The 20311-nt window shown below is 38.8% G+C and overlaps 1 protein-coding gene and 1 long non-coding RNA gene across 3 annotated transcripts; one reads left to right on the plus strand and one right to left on the minus strand.

The window, feature by feature from the left end:
- Window positions 1–1853: 1853 nt before the first annotated feature.
- On the minus strand, window positions 1854–19585 carry LOC124385016 (protein FAM50A-like). 2 transcript variants are annotated; one of them, XM_046848074.1, is made up of 5 exons: window positions 19145–19585; window positions 18415–18499; window positions 8399–8475; window positions 3392–3476; window positions 1854–2431 (listed from the first exon to the last, which is right to left on the minus strand). In XM_046848074.1, exons 1-5 carry the CDS (start codon window positions 19247–19249, stop codon window positions 2160–2162), a joined length of 624 nt encoding a protein of 207 aa, XP_046704030.1. In that variant the 5' UTR covers window positions 19250–19585; the 3' UTR covers window positions 1854–2159. The 2 variants fall into 2 exon arrangements, with proteins under 2 accessions (XP_046704030.1, XP_046704031.1); XM_046848075.1 differs by lacking the exon at window positions 3392–3476.
- On the plus strand, window positions 19294–19748 carry LOC124385021. The gene is made up of 2 exons (XR_006925669.1): window positions 19294–19329; window positions 19582–19748. It is a non-coding gene; the product is annotated as an uncharacterized LOC124385021 (long non-coding RNA).
- The last annotated feature ends 563 nt before the right edge of the window (window positions 19749–20311 follow it).

Genomic DNA, 20311 nt, shown 5'->3' on the forward strand with positions numbered 1-20311 from the left:
ACAAACAAGGCTGGAAGAGGTCCCAAGTTTATCTTGCCACAACGCACAGTGAGGAGGATGGTAAGAGAAGTAAAAAAATTTCCCAAGCTCACCGTCACAGAATTGCATCAAAGAGTGGCATCTTGGGGTCACAGAGTCTCCAAAACAACCATCAGACGCTCTCTACATGCCAACAAGCTGTTTGGGAGGCATGCAAGGAAAAAGCCTTTTCTCACTAACACTCACAAACGTAAACGTCTGGAGTTTGCTAAGCGGTACTGGGACTTCAACTGGGATCGTGTGCTTTGGTCAGATGAGACTAAGATTGAGCTTTTTGGCGACAAACACTCTAAGTGGGTCTGGCGTAAAACAAAAGATGAGTATGCTGAAAAGCACATCATGCCCACCGTGAAGTATGGTGGAGGATCTGTGATGCTGTGGGCCTGTTTCTCTTCCAAAGGCCCTGGGAACCTTGTTAGGGTGCATGGCATTATGAACGCTTTGAAGTACCAGGATATTTTAAATAAAAACCTGATGGCCTCTGCCAGAAAGCTGAAGATGGGTCGTCATTGGGTCTTTCAGCAGGATAATGATCCAAAACATGTGGCAAAATCTACACAAAAGTGGTTCAGCAGTCACAAACTCAAGGTCCTCCCATGGCCATCTCAGTCCCCAGACGTCAACCCAATCGAAAACCTGTGGGGCGAGCTAAAGAGAAGAGTGCATAAGAGAGGACCCAGGACACTGGATGATCTAGAAAGATTGTGCAAAGAAGAATGGTCAAAAATCCCTCTCTCTGTGTTCTCCAATCTTGTGAAATGTTATAGGAGGAGATTAAGTGCTGTCTTGTTGGCAAAAGGAGGTTGTACAAAGTATTAACATCAGGGGTGCCAATAATCGTGGCACACATGATTTCAAGGTTTTTTTTTTTTTCTAAATGTGTGATTTTTTTACCACCAAAGTAATGTACTTAAATAAAAGGTTGGATTTTTCTTTTTTTTGCATTTGGGTTCTATGTTGTTTTAAGAAAAAGGAGAATTTTTAGAAGTCCATGACCACATCTTAAACAGGGGTGCCAATAATCGTGGAGGGCACTGTATATATATATATATATAAATAATTATTTGTTTACATTTATGCAGTGTGTTAATCAGAAATGAATGACAAGTTATGATATTAATAATTAATAATAATAATTACTGGTTGAATGATATCAGAGCTGCCCTCCATAGCACGATGAAAAATAGTGATTGATCCCCAAAGTCTCAGGTGCCAAATTAAAAGTCACAATAATATCCCTGTTTTCCTGGTGGACTTCAACATATGTGGGATACCAGTCTTTAAATACAGGAAAAAAAAATACACAATACTCAATAAACTCTACAATAGTATGCATTACACTTTGATTACACTTGAAAAATAAATGTTCAACAAAAAGTAAAATACATATTTCTATACATATTTTTTTTATCTAAAATGTAAAATATATTCAAGTGGTAAGAAATGTACACAAAAACCTGTTTTGCAGTTCTCCAGGCCATTTTTCTCAGGACATGCTGTAGAGAGGTGAACCACAGTTGAAATTGATTCCAGTCTGTATTAGATTTATTTTTTTACATGTCAAGAAAAGTGAGTAAAGCATTATAGTTTTTGTAAAATGTGATAAAGTTGAAAGCTGAAGATATGTTTACACAGACAGTTAATGACAAGGTGTAAAACTCATACAGCGTGTGAAGAACAATTTGCTATGATAAAATCTTTCCCAGATCTCAGGAACAGGAAGAGCCAAAAAATCACAAAAAAAGAAGGGCAGAAAGTAAAAAAACATAAAATAGTTCAGAATTATTATTTTTTACAAATTTAAAAGCCAAGCATAGATTTGAAAGTTTATTGCTATACACATTTAATGGACAAATCTAGTGTTTTATCTGCTTATTTGGTTCATGATTTGCTGTATGAACATGAACAGCAGAAAGTGATGTATTCTTCTGAAGGAGTAAGAGCTGACATGCGATCTGAGTGCCATCTAAAGTCTCGAGTGAAACCTGGAAACCACGCAAAAAAGCAATACCTGCAGCACATTGACAGAAAAAGCTAACAAAGTAGTTATTATTTGTTAATTATTTAGTGAGTAACAAATAATTATTATAGAATATATGTTATAGTATTTAAATTGATTATCAATAGCATGAACAGAAACATTTTGTAAAAGTTTTGACTTTCCACAAACTCAATGGCGATATTCTGAGGAGCATGAACATAGTGGAGCAGGAACATAGTGGAGCATGAACATAGTGGAGCAGGAACATAGTGGAGCAGGAACATAGTGGAGCAGGAACATAGTGGAGCAGGAACATAGTGGAGCAGGAACATAGTGGAGCATGAACATAGTGCTTGCACACCTCAGGATTTTGTAGACCTAAAAAAGAATGACACAGCCATGGCATACAACCTGGCCCAAGGTAAAATGTCAGCGCAGCAAGAAAATATGAAATGACAAGGATTACCTGTATATGTAAGTTTAAATATACACTGACTAAATTTAATTAAGAAAATCAGTAAGAGCCATCTATTCTATAAAAAAATATTCACAGGATAATTCTAATGGATAATTATTTAACTAAGGAGGTTGCTGAAACTACTAAAATTAGATTAAGAAATGTCCAACATATTATGAACCATTATGTTCATCAAGGAAGAAATGCTATTCCAAAAAAAAAAAAACAAGTAAAACTCATTCATATGTTTAATAGTAAGTAGGAGAATTTCCACATGCACAGTGCAAAAGTGAGGAAGTGGTTTTCTAGAAAAACTGGTTTTCTAGAGATTGATTTTGGGGCAATGGACAAAAGTCATGTGGTCTGATAAAACGAGATGAACAGGTTTTTTCATAAATAGATTTCTTCTTCCCTGATGGCAATATTCCAAGATGACAATGTTAGGATTCATCAGGCTCAAATTGTGAAAGAATAGTTTAGGGAGCCTGATGAAAAGACATTTTTCCACACATGGACTGGCCACTATCCAAGGTCCAGAACTTAACCCTAATGACAATGTTTGGGATGTGCTGGTCCAACTCTCCCCACAAAATACTTTTTTTTTTTTTTAACTGTTCACTCACATTTTGAAAAATCCCTGTAATATACATAAAACAAAATACAATTAGCTTCTCCCCCAGTTCTGTGTATTGCGTAACCTTTAGCCTAAATTAGTATATTAAAAATGTTATCCATCCTGGTTCTCCAAGGACTTTTTGAAGTTGGACATAATTATGGGGAACATTATATTAATTATATTCTGCTAACGCTACATACGTTAGAATTGTTACACAGAATAGTTACACAATTTTTTCTACAGAATAATACTGGCCTGAAAACTTTCCAAATAAATGTGTTTCCGGTGTCTGAACTACCTGCAAAGAGACCAGCAGAGGTGAAGCCAAGTGTAGTTTCAACATCACCTTTACTGATCCTGCAATACTCACATTCTGGGGATCCCTGATAAAAATAAAACCAGAACAAACATGAGTCCTAAATATAAAACTGACATCTGTAGGTAAGTTATAGCTGCAAGTGGTTGCAAAAAAAATGTAAATGTGAAAATTTATTCAAGTAAAATTGTATTTATCTAACCCTACGAAAACATTAATCACCTATTAAACAAGCCATGTTCTATAAGCGAACATCAATTTTTATTATATAAAGAATTTGATGCATTGCTGCTTACCAGCTACAACTTGACAGTTCATTGTGAGGATTACAGACACACAATAGAGAATATCCAAAATTAAATCAGTAACACAGCTGTTGCTACATTTAGTACTGCACAAAAAAATGGAAATGTGAAAATTTATTCAAGTAAAATTGTATAAACGAAAACATTAATCACCTATTAAACAAGCCATGTTCTATAAGCGAACATCAATTTTTATTATATAAAGAATTTGATGCATTGCTGCTTACCAGCTACTACTTGACAGTTCATTGTGAGGATTACAGACACACAATAGAGAATATCCAAAATTAAATCAGTAACACAGCTGTTGCTACATTTAGTACTGCACAACCACATGGAAGAACCTCTTCATCTGATCTAAAAAGAAAAACAAATTACAACACATTTAAGGCAGTTTAATAAAACATGCAGTACTATTAATTTATGTAAACACAGTGAAGGACACAACTAAATGCAATTATACAAAAACTACACATTACTGTCTACTTAGAACACAGTGTAAAGGGTATATACTTGTACTGCTATTGATCTCCCACTTGGAAAGGAAAACATCTGGCAATTAATTTTACATCAAAATGTTCTATAATAAATCCAAGAGGCATAAAAATGACCATTACCCTGTATTAGTCCCATTTTTTGTCTGGATCATAAGGCTCCCAGCAGCTGGCAGGAAATATGTGTTTGTTTTTTTTAAACCAGCTCCTCACCACATCCTTAAACCTCCTCCTTGGCCTTCCTCTTTTTTTCATGTCCAAACCATCTCAATCTCGCCTCCCTCACCTTGTCACCAAAACATCCTACATGCGCTGTCCCTCTAATAAACTCATTTCTAATCTTATCCATCCTCGTCACTCCCAACAAAAACCTTAACATCTTCAGCTCTGCTACCTCCAGCTCCACCTCCTGTCTTTTACTCAATGCCACTGTCTCTAATCCATACAACATCGCAGGCCTCACCAGAGTCCTATAAACTTTCCCTTTCAATCTTGCAGATACTCTTCTATAACAAATCACTCCTGTCACTCTTCTCCACCCACTCCACCCTGCCTGCACTCTTTTCCTTGCTTCTCTAACACACTCTCCATTACTTTGCACTGTTGACCCCAGGTACCTGAACTCCTCCACCTTCTTCAGCTCTTCTCCCTGCAACCGCACCACTCCACTGCCCTCCCTCTCATTCACACACATGTACTCTGTCTTACTCCTACTGACTTTCATTCCCCTTCTCTCCAGCGCATATCTCCACCTCTCCAGGCTCTTCTCAACCTGCTCCCTACTCTCAGCACAAATCACAGTATCATCCGCAAACATCATAGTCCAGGGAGACTCCTGTCTGACCTCGTCCGTCAACCTGTCCATCACCACTGCAAACAGGAAAGGGCTCAGGGCTGATCCTTGATGCAGTCCAACCCTCACCCTGCACCAGTCTGTCGTTCCTACTGCACACTTCACTGCTGTCACACTGTCCTCATACATGTCCTGCACCACCCTCACATACTTCTCTGACACACCTGACTTCCTCATACAATACCACAACTCCTCTCTTGGCACCCTGTCGTATGCTTTCTCTAAATCCACAAATACACAATGCAATTCCTTCTGTCCTTCTCCATCCTTCTCCATCAACATCCTCAAAGCAAATAAGGCATCTGTGGTGCTCTTCCTCGGCATGAAACCATACTGTTGCTCACAGATGGTCACCTCTTCTCTCAGCCTGGCTTCCACTACTCTTTCCCATAACTTCATGGTGTGACTGATCAACTTAATTCCCCTGTAGTTACTGCAGGGCTGCACATCTTCCTTATGCTTAAAGATCGGTACCAGCACACCACTTCTCCATTCCTCAGGCATCTTCTCACCTTCCAAAATCTTGTTAAACAATCTGGTTAAAAACTCCACTGCCATCTCTCCTAAACATCTCCACCCTTCTACCGGTATGTCATCTGGTCCAACCGATTTTCCACTCTTCATCCTCTTAATCACTGCTCTCACTCCCTCCATACTAATCCTATCTACATCCTGCTTCACCAACTCCACATCATCCAACCTTCTCTCTCTCTGATTTTCCTCATTTATCAGCTGCTCAAAATACTCCCTCCATATTCTCAACACACTTTCCTCGCTAGTAGACACATTTCCATCTCCATCCTTTACTGCTCTAACTTCCAGCACATCCTTCCCAGCTCAGTTCCTCTGCCTGGCCAATTGGTACAAATCCTTTTCTCCTCCCTTAGTGTCCAATCTCTCATACAGCTCCTCATATGCCTTTTCCTTGGCTTTCGCAACATCCCTCTTTACTTGCTGCCGCATCTCCTTGTACTCCTGCCTACTTTTCTCATCACTCTGTCGATCCCACTTCTGTTTTGCCAACCTCTTTCTCCTTATGCTCTCCTGCACTTCCTCAATCCTCACTCATACTGTAACAAATGTGTTCATTCCTTCCATCCTTCATTCATTTACTCTTTTCAGTACGAATGCGTATATACAAACACACACTCACTGGCCACTTTATTAGGTACACCTTACTTGTACCGTGTTGGACCCCCTTTTGCCTTCAGAACTGCCTTAATCCTTCGTGGCATAGATTCAACAAGGTACTGGAAACATTCCTCAGAGATTTTGGTCCATATTGACATGATAGCATCACGCAGTTGCTGCAGATTTGTCGGCTGCACATCCATGATGCGAATCTCATGTTCCACCACATCCCAAAGGTGCTCTATTGGATTGAGATCTAATGACTGTGGAGGTCATTTGAGTACAGTGAACTCATTGTCATGTTCAAGAAACCAGTCTGAGATGATTCATGCTTTATGACATGGCGCGTTTTCCTGCTGGAAGTAGCCATCAGAAGATGGGTACACTGTGGTCATAAAGGGATGGACATGGTCACAAGCAATACTCAGGTTGGCTGTGGCGTTGACACGATGCTCAATTGGTACTAATGGGCCCAAAGTGTGCCCCACACCATTACACCACCACCACCAGCCTGAACCGTTGATACAAGCCAGGATGGATCCATGCTTTCATGTTGTTGATGCCAAATTCTGACCCTACCATCCGAATGTCGCAGCAGAAATCGAGACTCATCAGACCAGGCAACGTTTTTCCAATCTTTTATTGTCCAATTTTGGTGAACCTGTGCGAATTGTAGCCTCAGTTTCCTGTTCTTAGCTGTGAGAAGTGGCACCCGGTGTGTTCTTCTGCTGCTGTAGCCCATCCGCCTCAAGGTTCGACGTGTTGTGCGTTCAGAGATGGTCTTCTGCATACCTCGGTTGTAACGAGTGGTTATTTGAGTTACTGTTGCCTTTCTATCAGCTCAAACCAGTCTGGCCACTCTCCTCTGATCTCTGGCATCAACAAGGCATTTGCGTCCACAGAACTGCCGTTTACTGGATATTTTCTCTTTTTCAGACCATTCTCTGTAAACCCTAGAGATGGTTGTGGGTGAAAATCCCAGTAGATCAGCAGTTTCTGAAATACTCAGACCAGCCTGTCTGGCACCAACAACCATGCCACGTTCAAAGTCACTTAAATCACCTTTCTTTCCCATTCAGACGCTCTGTTTGAACTGCAGCAGATCGTCTTGACCATGTCTACATGCCTAAATGCATTGAGTTGCTGCCATGTGATTGGCTGATTAGAAATTTGCGTTAACGAGCAGTTGGACAGGTGTACCTTATAAAGTGGCCGGGGGGCCAAGTAACAAAAATGGTAAGGTTTTGAGTCTCTCCTTTTGATGGTTCCTTTTTCAAGGCAAATTTTACATGTACTGTAAACTCAAAAGGAATTGTAAATTACTTGTCATAAATGTTTTATTTACTACTTTAAATGAATAATACATTAATAAAATAGGTTTTCAAACATTTTTCTGTAATTTATTAGTACAAACTCAAAAGTAATTCAAACTTTCGGGCCAGACTCACGGCTTCTCGAGAACTATCAGATTTTTCACAGTTCAAATGAAAAATCACGAACTTTCGAAGTTGCCAGTATCAAGGTTCCACTGTGTGTATATATATCTCATAACAAATCATTTGTTATTTTTGCCAGTTTTTGCAATATTGCTGTTATTTGGGATCAGAGTAGATGGACTAGCCTTCGATGTTTCACTGTGCTCATGACCCCAATTTACCAGATGTCCTTTCTCAGATCACTTTTAGTAGGCACTAACCACTTAAGGTTTCTAACCAATTTCGAGGTCAAGGTTCCTTTGCAAAAGAAGACAAAATCATGTAGCCACCAAATTACAAAACAAGTTTTGTAATTGTAAGGAACAGCTGATGGCTAGTCAGAGCAAAGAATTACAAAAATTTTTAATAAAAGTAAAATGAAGCAATATAAACGAGGAGATGATGCTGGATTGTGAAATCAACATACAAAAAGGGTTTGACGTCAAATTGCCTCTTTCTGTCACAGTTCTGGCCATGTTTATTAACATACCAGGAAGCTAAGAAATGCTAGTCTTGTCACAGTGTGGTGTCTCAGCTGAATAACCAAACTCATGCTTACACATAATACAGGCTGTGCTTTTAAAAACTTGTGTGTGCATAAACATGATTTGTGCGTTTGTTTATTTATGTTTGTTAGTTAATCAATGGTGCTGGTATGTTCATTTCTTTAGGTCTCTTTCATACATTGTAGCCTTCTGGTAAGGAAGTGTTGAATAATTAAAAACCTTTACCTCTCTTTCCCTGTCTGTGAGAGAGCTGGTGTCGACATCAGGGTTTCTCCCAAGCCTCGTTTTCTTAACTGGGATGTCTAGCAAATAACAACAAGTCAAATTAATACCAAAAGATGAAATGTAATAATATTGTAATTTTCATATAACTAGCATAACAAGTACACAAAATAAAAAATAAATACATTTGTATACCCAAAGCACTTTAATTATGATTTAAGCAAATTAATAGAAACAGTTTTTGTTAATCACTTCCAACTATTTTTATTTTGGATTTGTTATGCTATTATAATGTAAATTATTATATTTCTGACAGTAGACAGAAATACAGTACTTGTTCTAGGACCACAAGCAACTAGAAGCCAACTTTCTAATTCTAATACAAGGATCTGTGCATTTCTGTTTCTTTAAGTGTGTTGAAGATTTTTGTGTAAATTTCATCTAATTATTTGCTGTAACATGTCCCTTGTAACTTGTTTAATATATAATGACTGACAGTAGTTTTGAGGTCTGAGGGAAGAATTTCACTTCATCAAATGGCTTTAGTTTTCTCAGTGTGAGGACTGTTGGCTCTAGTTGGACAGTGTCCGCTGTTTTCTGCATGTCGAATCAGCGGCGGAGTTCGTTGGCAAGAAGGAGAACTCTGATTGGCTATTCAGATTAGTGAATGAGCACAATAAAAAAAATGGAACTCATGAAAGCAAACAACAACGGAGTAAAGAGGGAATGCACAGACACTTGTCATTCTTGCCACTAGCGGCTGGTCCCTGGACAACTCCAATGTGCTTACTATCTGCTCAGTCATCCAATTTGCTGCACACAATAGGCAAAACTTTGCAGGGGTTAGCACATCAGGCAGACCACAATTATGCCACTGTAGCATATTGAAAAGGTTTGAGCACAGAATGTGCACACTGCCACCTTATTTACTGCCACATTTTCAACATGAGGTGCACAACTGTCTCTACAAGTCAGTGGGAGCAGAACCATGTTCCAGCAATTATACACATCTGTAATGTTTGTGGCAAGGGAGATGAATAATTTCTTCATAACATGTACACAAGCTATTCCTGCCCGCTTACATTTTGTATTATTTTCTAACTTTACCTTATGTTTATATTTTGTATTTTAGCTTTTGTTGTCCATAATGCAGCAGATCTTTTAAAATGAAAACACTTTGATTTGCACACTTGTTTGTATTTTTCCACATAATTATCAGGACCAAAACAAATCAAAATTACTTCACAATAACTGTTTTTATGAGTTCAAGCATGAAATGATGAAACACTATTGTTATTGTAGAGATTTTACGGGGGTTAAACATGAAATGATGAAACACTATTGTTTTTGTAGAGATTAATATTATTCCTCCCTAAAACTGATCGTGTAGATCAAACCGTAAGGAAACTTGGCCAGATGGTAGAGCTTCAATTTGTGGAGAGGTTGACAAAGTATCAACCTAGTTGGCCAAGGAGAAACACTACAGTTTAAAATATATATATATTTCTTTTACACATTTCTGGCCCTAGCTCGTAAAAGATACATCCTAGACTCACAACTTTCAGATACTTGAAATCCTTCAGTCTTAACAAAGAAATTTCATTAAGCTTTATGAGGACATTTGCGTATCTCAAAAAACAACCATCAATGACATTGGAGCACCTGTTAGACAAGGTCAACGGAAGCCGATCAAAACGAAACTCGGTAGGCATGTTCGACCCATGGCGCTAAAAGTCTGTATGAATTTTGAATAGCATCGGCCACTAGGGGGCGATATCGTGTTTTTTAAGTGTATAAATTTCTGTATATTGCACGATTTTTTAAACGTACACTCAATTTTCATAAGATTTTATTGATCTCACGCTGAGCAATTTCGCCTCAAGGACCACTGCTGTCAATCAAATCCTTCATAAAATATTCTTATTTATGTTAAAAACCTACTTCCTGCAAACTTCTACTAGGCTTTTTATCTAATCAGAGCTAACTCAGTTCAGAAATGTTCACTGGGCAGTGATTTTCAAAAAAAAAAAAAAAATTATAATAAAAAAAACATTTCTACTCACTATTAAAAGTCACCAAATGTTTTAAAGTAGGCGTGTCACTGAAATGAGATTGTTTAGTGCCACAAAGTGGCAAACTTAAAATAAAAACGACTATAACAGGGGTGGCCAACCCCCGGCTCGCGAGCCGCATGCGGCTCTTTGGCTGGTTTCATGCGGCTCTTACGTTCATATCGAAGTTTGTGTGTGTTTGTTTTTTAATGTGCGTGTTCGCTTCGCTTGAGTTCAATACGGTATTTTTAAGACTTAAATGAGCTTGCCCCTACTGGGAAACTTTGCGGTATATCAGACCTGGGCAAACTATGGCCCGCGGGCCACATCCGGCCCTTTGTACGTCCCTGTCCGGCCTGTGTGAGGCATATCATAAATTACAGGGATGCATGGAACATTTTCGGCCGAAATACCAAAATCACAGAAACACAATTGTAATGACGCAATAAAAAAGCGCAGCAGCACACGGTTATCTGGATAAGAGCAACATGTCTGCGGTGTGCGGATAGCGATTTGCAAAACATGCAATGCTGAAATTTCAAGAGGGGGTGTATCTGCAAAGAGTTTCTCCAAGTTGGGTTTAATTTATCACCTGAAATCCAAACAAAGTCTGTGTTTTCTACCCTGAAACACGTGAAATCAAAGCACCGATCTGTTCTGACTGACACACGTGAAAGAATTGCTTCGAGTGGCAACAACGAAATCTGAGGCAGATTTGAAGGGGATTGTTCAAGGCAAGGAATGCCAAAAGTCCCACTAAGTAACATGCATAGTAAAAGAAAAACCCTATTGTAAATTATTATATTTTTTGTGTGGACTTGGTTAAACAGAGTTTGTGTGTGAGACAGTGCACACAATGTTCAGTGTTGAAAATGACTGTCCTGTGGTCTTAGAACTGTAGGAGTTCATTTCTGTCATTATGTTGGTGTGTGACATTTACAATAAATCTGGCTGAGCAGAGGTGTGTGTGTGTGTGTGTGTGTGTGTGTGTGTGTGTGTGTGTGTGTAAGAGGAAGGGATGGGTGATGTTCATGTGTGCCCATGTGTCTCTGACTGGTTGGCCACCCCTGGTCTTTAACTATGCAACCATTCATCCAATCGACTTGATACTGGGCAAGCAGTGTGTGCCATAAGATCTCATGAGGACATTTTGCGTATCTCAAAAAACATGGCCGCAATCTGCCAATTACATGTGAGCACCTTTTAGAAAATGTTGCCAATGTTCCTAATTTTTATTTCATTATTGTTTGTTTGTTTATTGACTTTATCAGCATCGTTACAGGTACCCTAAGAGGTTTGTCATAGGGGAACACTGAATTATTTTGCTGTTACAGTGAAATGTCAAAGCATATTTACTCAAGTTAAAATACAAGATTAAAAAAAAGGAAGAATAAAATACTTCATAAAGGTATACAAAGTCCTTTTAAAATCCATAATCATTTAAAAGTCTACACATATATGGAATAGGTGATCTCCTGAATTGTTCCGTTCGGCATCTGGGGATTGTCAGTTTAGAAGAGTTCCTCATCTGGCGTCCAGTCAGCTGCTCCCTGAGCGGTGGTAGCCAATCTCTAAAGCTAGACTTATATAGCTTCCTAGCAAAATCAAGGCACAATTGGACACGTCTCTCTGCTAGTGTACACAATCCAAGAAAGGAGAGGCATCAGAATATCCTTCGTACCTTCGTCCCAGTATGATTTTACAAACACGTTTCTGCACTCTTTCCAACCTTTTAATTTGATCAGTGGTCAAGGAATTATGCCAAACTGGGACTGCATACTCTAACACTGGACATACATACCCAGTATAGATGGTAACCAGTTCTTGATCATGAACTCCAAATTTCTTTAGCCGGCGAAAAGCAAAAAGCTTTCTATTAGCTGAGGACAACATGTGGTCCACTTGACCGTCCCATTTTAAGTCACTCTGAATGGTTACTCCTAAGATCTTAACAGAGTCACAGATGTTTAGAATATTATGATCTATAGAAAGTGGTGGCCAAGTTGGCAAATGTTTCATACGGGAGACATGTAAGACATTACATTTTTTTGAGTGGAGTTTCATTTTATGGTCCTCAACCCAGATGCCAAGGTCATTTAATGTATTCTGGAGAGTACAGGGCTGATGAACTGTCCACCTTTGGGCCATAGTCATATCATCCACATATTTCCAGTGGTTAATTTGATCTTGAAGAGCATTGTTAATCAGTGCTAGGAAGATTATGGGTCCCAATATGGTTCCTTGGGCAACTCCACATGAAGGATACTCACAATCGGATAAATATCCGTGGTAACGCACTCTTTGACGGCGATTAGACATAAAATTACTGATCCATGGGATTAAACTAGGTCTCGCTCCAAGATCCAGGAGGCACTTTATTGCTACTGTATGGTCGACAGCATCAAAAGCTTTGGCAAAATCTGTTGTAACTAATGTGCACACTGAACCTGGTTCATCACAAGCTTTATACACAAAGTCCATCAGGCTAACTAAATTATGTGTTGTGGAATGGTTATGTCTACTACCAAACTGCATAGGATCTAGGTTTGGTGTGATATCATTCACGATCCATTGCTCAATAAATTTTTCACAAATTTTTGACAGTTGAGATGTTAATGAGATCGGTCTTAGTTCCTCGATATTCGGAGGAGAAGATTTTGGTATGGGAACAACAATGGCCTCTTTCCATTGTGTGGGAACGACGCCTTCCACAAGGGAGCTGTTAATAATGTCACAAATAGGGTTGCTGATTTCGCATGCAAACTCCTTCAATATTCTTGAGGGAATCATGTCAGGGCCAGGGGATTTGTGACAATTTAGGGAAGATAATTTTCTGTACACTTCCCATTCTGGAATGGTGGGCAAGGGTGGAGATGGAAGATAAGAAGGTAGGTCTGCATACTTAAGAGGCGGGAGAGATTGAGACACCTTGACCAACTTTGTGTTAATCACATTAGCAGTTGTTACAAAATCTTGGGGGTTAATTCCCGGGACTTCAATTCGATCCACCTTTTTCACAGATCCGCACATTGATTTAATTTTCCTGTGCTAAGCCCTCAGACTCCTTTGATGGTACCTTCTACCCTTGATTTATAGTAGTGTATTTTTGCAGCACTTATTTCCTTTTGGACTTTGTTCCTGTAGAATTTTGATAGAGCACTTGATTTCCCAGTCTTGAAAGCTTTTTGTCTCCGCAGATTAAATGCTTAATTTTTGGAGTAATCCATGGTTTATCCGAGGGATACATTTTTACTGTCTTCGTAGGAAAATGACGGTCAATTTCAGGCATGATGGTACTATAAAAAGCATTAGCCTTTTCATTGGTACCTGTAGCTTCATTTACCTGCTGCCATGATTGAGTAGTAATCCATCTACCAAACTCATTCAAACTAGGCCCATGCATAGGTCGTATTACCTGCTTAATGCACTGAGGTGGTCTTACATGTACTTTAGGACTCCACAAAACACAATTATGATCTGATGAGCTGACAGGGGGGAGAATTTCCGGTTTCTTGTACACTGATTTCATATTGGTAATGATCATATCAAGTATTGCATCACCTCTAGTGTTATTCTGGACAACCTGGCAAAATGTATTATCCAAACAGATGTCCTGGACTCTAAGATGATTCAAATCTCCAAGTATAATGAGTCCAATATCAGGGTACTTTGTACAAAGCAGGTCAGATGATGTTATTAAGTGGTCAATGAGTTCTTCTTGATATGGTGATTGAGGCGGTGAATACACTACGCACACAGCAATAGCGGATATATGTCGTGGGAGCCTCGATGGTCTCACCTTTACCCACAGACATTCAAGGTGATCGGGAACACTAATACAGGTTAAAGGGTAAGATGGGACACTTTCTTTGATGTACAATGCAACTCCTCCACCTCGGCGTGCGGTTCTACATTTAGAATATAAAGTGTATCCATCAATACCCAATAAATCCTCAGGCATGTGGGAGGTGAACCAGGTCTCGAAATTGCAGCTATGTCAACATCACTTTCCATTAAAATAGCTTGAAACTCATCGATCTTATTTACAAGAGATCTAGGGTTAGTCATTAAAAGAGTTGGAAGCATAGCATAATTAGATGACTTTTTATGCTCTACTCTGACTTGTATCAAACTGGATTCGAGTGCATCTCTTTTCCTCAATCCAATCAAACTTGATGTTTTGTAATCAAATCTTCTACCAACAATGGTCTTAATTTTGTGCAAAGTCTTCTTACCCCCTCTGCATCCTCGTTTCCTGACTGGTGTCTGTGCAAGTCCTTCGTTATATAAGAGCTTTCTTAGTTGAGGGCTTGGTGGAGGAGCTGATTGCTTGAGGCCTTTCAGGAAATCCATGGAATACTTAAATATGGGTTTCTTTTCTTCCATTTTTTAAAAGGATGTTCCAAACTGTTTCAGTTAAGTCGTAGTAAAACTAAGTTTCAGAAACTCAAACGGATGGTTATCCTAAAAAAAGATTCTTATCAGATTTCAGGGAGCGCATCTTGCTACCCAAACACATGAGGCAGCCATGTTGGGCGCCAGGCGCCAGGCGACCATGAATACCTCATTTGCTTGAAACCGCTAACCACTTCTTGGAGCTATATTTATTATTATTATTATTATTATTATTATTATTATTATTTTACTTCATAAAGGCCAATAATTTGACCCTTCTGATGAATGACATCAGCTTCCAGTGTGTATACTCAAACCAGTGAGAAATCACCTCAAAATTGTCTCAAGCGATCACTTCAATATGCTACCAAACTAAAAGCAAACAAAAAATAACCCAGTCTATTAAGCAGTTTTTATCCTTCTGGTATTCGCATTAGATTACAATTCGATAACTTAAAAATGAATTTGGACATCGAAAAGCAGATGCACTTCAATCTTTTATTCCCTGTGGACATTAATGAAACTTATCAGCATGGATCCGACTCATCAGAAGACTGAATCACCCGAATGTCTATAGCAGCAATATCTAGTCATATAAAATGGCAATGTCATGATAAACATATCATCAGTTCATGAGTTATAGCTATTTTTGTCAAAGTAGTCACGTCTACTTTGAACATTTCTGTGACCCTTTGCTATATATATAAAAATTGAATCTCTACTATCTGTCTAAGTTTCAAGTCTTTATTCCTTATGGTTTGGTCTGCACAATCAATTTTAGGGTGGAATAATAATAATAAAAATCTCTACAAAAACAATAGGGTTTAAGCATGTCTGCATTAATTAGGAAAATTGTCTTAAGTTTACTAGGGAGCATAAAGATTGGACTCAGGTGGCCAATTAATTGAAGAGGGGAGTCAACATTACCCCAATGCAACTTATGGCTGCTGTGGCTAAATCATAAGGATGAGCCTTGCAGCTGGAGTCAGGGACCACTATTTATGAAATTGAGTTCCGAGCATTAGCCAAAAGGCACATTCGAGGGATGACGTGTTACCTAAACTGAAGAGTCTTACAATCTGCTGCCTTAACAAATACAGATCTAGCTCAAGCACCTCAGTTAGAATGCTACTCAGTTCAGCACATGGAAGTTAGTGGGGGCGACTTGACAAGTCTATTCAAAAGAATGGATGGATCCATCAGACAACCAGTTCATTGATCATCGTGAAGCAGAACGTGTCCTACGGAGAGAGTGTGAAGCTTGAGGAAATATCAGCCTTCAAAGCACATAAACTACACCAAGCCACAGTTGGCTAATGTGTCTTGCTCCAGAGTGGGATCCAGAATGCTCAGAGTTGGGGGACGATTATAAAGAATGGAAAACCAAGATGTTGAACAGATTCACCCCATAATGCAAGCACAAAAAAACACAGCATCCAGCAAAAAAGCTTCTCATTAAAGACTTTGATGAGCGATTGTTGCACCCAGGTAATGAATAGCTGTGTGCAGAATTACAGAGGCAATACTGGACCTTGCAGGGATGGCAAGCTGTTCAACAGAACCAGCTGAACTGTTAATCCTGTCAACGATAGACGGCTCAGCCAAAGTGCCACAAATGGTAGATTTGGCAGATTTCTCAGGCATCTCTCTCTCTCGCTCATTTTATTCAACAGGAGTGGACTGTTCTGTCCCTTATAAAGCTAAAATAGGCAGAAAGATTGAGAAGGGCTGGGTATCATTTTCAAATGCCTCACCACAAGAGCTGTCCACATAGAGCTTCTAAACTCTATGGATGTGGATGCATTCCTGCTTGCTCTTCTGTGATTCATAGCCAGACATAACAGACTGAAGGAGAGCAGGTCAGACTGTAGCACAAACCTTTGTAATGCTGACTAAAAACTGCATGAAGCCTTTTGTGCCTATGAGATTCAAATGAAAGGAACTCAGTTTACAAGGAACTACCTAACCACACTCCAGACATGTGAAAAAACTCTTACAGCGGGCTCGGTAGTCTTAATAGTTGACCCACAACTCCCAGGGCACAGTGTCCTATTGGAAAAGTTTCAAGACTGTGGTCAGTACTAATGGATGTGTGAGAACAGAAGACGTCAATGTCTTCACCAGGGCAGTCATTTGCGTTATTCCATTGTCTGCTCTTAAAGATGACAAGAGACTTCTAGACATTTGTGGCTCAAATATGAGGGCGTATGTTGTGAATTCTTTAAATTATATAGTTTTCAGTGTGTGGCTGCTGTGTTTTATACTTTAGATTGCTTTACATAAAATAAAATACTTCATACAAATGTAGGACGTGTGCTGCGCACTCCCTAGTGCTCACAGTTTTGATGTGCGCACGGGTGCACATACGGCACTATGAAAATATGAGTCACTTTTCTGTGCAATGTGAAACAGGTGTTCTGCTAATATTTTTAAATATGTGAAACGCATGTGACCCATGCCTTGTTTAACTATGTTTCTGATTCTGCTAGCATATTTTACATTTATTATACTTTGGTATTATAATGTAGAAGCTTAAGTTGTTTACGTGTTTCATACTCATGTTCTTTCCAATATCCATACTCTATTGTTCTTTAGTTGGCTAATCACACCTTTAGAGAGTTATTTAGTTGTTTAATCTGCAGTTACTGGTCTATACAACAGTTGTTCATTCACTTATTGCAAAAACCCTGATACAAACTTGATATGTATATGGTGACCCCTGAACAAACTAAAACGTGGAAAGATATTTGATCGCTCCTACTCCCTGATCAGAGTACCGAAATGATTAACAGCATTAAAAGAGCCAGCATTTAGTGGGCAATCAACAGCACAAGGCAGACCTCATAAGCTGTCATAAACGTAATTGGTTGGACCAACAACATGTTCCAAATACCCAAAATAGTATTTGAGCAGCACGTAAAATTACTCTAACTGTATGTTACATTTCAAAAGTGCTTTACGTGTCAACTAGAGGTCAGCAAACTGCTAGAGACTAGAGATTAATACTAGAGATCATTAGGGCTGCAACAGCTAATCGATAAAATCGGTAATGAAATACATTGTAAACTAATGCCATTATCGATTAGTTGGGCTGCTGAAGTTATAGGTTAGTGTGATGGTAAGATAGCACAGCTTGCGAAATAGAAGAGAATACAGGCTCAAACAGAAGCAGGAAAAAGTGTGCGTCCAAAGTCATCCAAGGCATGGGAGCATTTTATATTAAAACGCAACAAAGAACACTGTAACCTGCAAATTATGCAAAGCTTAGCTTGTGTGGCGTCTAAGTAGCGCAGTGATGCACGAGCACATGAAAAAAAAAAAAACACACTGGTGTCACGGATGAATGCAAAACATCAGTACAGTGAGTAAAAACTGTTTCATCCTCATTATGTGAACATGGTATAGTTTAATGAAGTTCTATTTAGTAAATTGTTTGTTCGGGACAGTCGCACTGGATCTGGATCACGCAACTTAGTATTTATTCAATCAATAATTATTTTAATGTCATATCTTAATATAAGCTTTTATATATATAAATTATATAAAAAATATTTAACTCTGAAGTTTGCTTACCCCCAGTGCTTGGCATTAGCTCTTGCTCAACAGCATCATGATGAGCACAGAACTTTTTATCCATGTTGGACCTCACAATGTTGTCCTGAAAGGCAAAAAGGGTATTAATTATACACTGATATAAAGGAGTGTGTGTATAATTAAAAAAAAAAAAAAAAATATATATATATATATATATATATATATATATATATATATATATATATATATATATTATCTGTTGCTCTTTTTAACATTTTAACTTATAATAATAATATAATATAAGCTTCTGCAGCTGCACTGCATGGTTTTGGGTCATTTTATTGAATGTTTGATTTCTGTACTGTTGAACAAACCGAATTGGAAGATTTTGTACTTTTTTGCGTTTTCCTTATAAATAAATAAGTCGATTCCCAGCTTTGGGTACATTTTATGTTAAATCCATTTCTATGGAATGTAAAGAGTTCTAGTAGAACGTAATTTGATTGGCTATTAGATTTGATATAAAAGATATAGAACCCTGGACGAAGCCACTGGACTTTGGAGCAACATTTTGACCTACACAGAACTACACAGTTTATTTGTTTAGAAAGGTGAAGATCCTAAGTTTTTGTTTAGTTTTTATTTAAAATTCATAATTAAACAGTAAAACAAACAACCTTGGATTCAAGACCTTTATTCACTGTCGTTTTGTGACGAGTACAAAGGAACTCTGAGGTCCTGGGCTAGTGAGTCAGCGTGTTGCACTCACATCCAAGTCAAAAGACTTGCTCGACATAGTCAAAAATCGAGTAAAGCCGAAAGACGAGCCGCGTGAGAAGATCGCGACAGAAAAGACACTCGTGGTGACCGACATGGCGGCTCTGAGGGAAACCTGCTAGCGGCTGCTAACAAAGACAACAGACCAATACGGAAGAAAACTGCGTCGCAGCAAAGGTACACATAAAGAAAGCCAGAAGTAGCCTACCTAGAGAGTGAGTCGTCAGCTGAGGAAAATTTCCCCTGGAACAGTTCTGATATTTTTCTTCATGACACTATTAGCCATAAAAGTGTTCACTGGGTATTTCATCCTGTAAGTCATAGAGCTTGACATAAATAAATCCTGCACGTCAGTGACTATAAACGAGTGTTTATAAGAAGATTAGAAGCCGTGAAAAATATTAAGAATTGTGACGTTTTTTTGTGAAGATTTTAAAGTCACCTGACATGGCAGATGAAAGCGCAGCTGCGTGTGTTGACCAAAAGAGGGTGCTAAAGCCCACAGAAAAGGCTGTAGAGGAGAAATTACACAGGCTGAAAGGAGAACGCAAGTGAAAGTTGGCACAAATAACCAAACAGAAGAATTTAAAGATGCTCATGAATCTAAATATGATTCATCAGAACTACCTTCAGGACCCAGATTTGAACCCCTGATGTGTAAACAAGAAAAACACAATGTAGACGATTATGTGTTTCGTGGAGCTGGTAAGACATCCCTTACATTCAATCCAAGGCCAGCCACTCAAGTTTGGGCTTCGGATAGAAGAAAGTCATCGTCAAGGTTTGATGCTGTCAGCAGCACGCCACATCATAATCATCATGACCACACTGATTTTTCTACAGATAGCCTGCACGAAGTGTTACAGCGTCAAAACGAAGTCACGGAGATGCTTATTAAACAACAGAGTTTGTCTCAACTCCCTCAAAGAGACGTATCCACATTTACAGGAGATCCTCTGACTTACAGATCTTTCATAAGGACATTCGAGCATGCTATCGACAGTAAAACAGACAGTCATCAGGACCGGCTGTACTACCTCGAACAGTTCACGAGTGGAGAGCCACTTGATTTTTTTTTTTTTTTTTTATCTGACTCATCGATTAATCTGAGGGATTTAGCAAATGAATCAGTAGTTGATAATTCATGTTCATTATTTTT

This window comes from Silurus meridionalis, chromosome 4 (genome assembly GCF_014805685.1).
Source record: "Silurus meridionalis isolate SWU-2019-XX chromosome 4, ASM1480568v1, whole genome shotgun sequence".
NCBI lineage: Eukaryota > Metazoa > Chordata > Actinopteri > Siluriformes > Siluridae > Silurus > Silurus meridionalis.

Bases quoted from the DNA above. Each gene is read 5' to 3' on its own strand.
- LOC124385016 (XM_046848074.1), bottom strand. From the start codon at position 19,249: ATGTCGGTCACCACGAGTGTCTTTTCTGTCGCGATCTTCTCACGCGGC. The intron at 18,500-19,144 runs GTGAGTGCAACA...TTTGCCTTTCAG, and splicing joins GCAAGTCTTTTGACTTGGAT to GACAACATTGTGAGGTCCAA. The intron at 2,432-3,391 runs GTAGTTCAGACA...ACCTTGGGCCAG, and splicing joins CTCTGCTGGTCTCTTTGCAG to GTTGTATGCCATGGCTGTGT.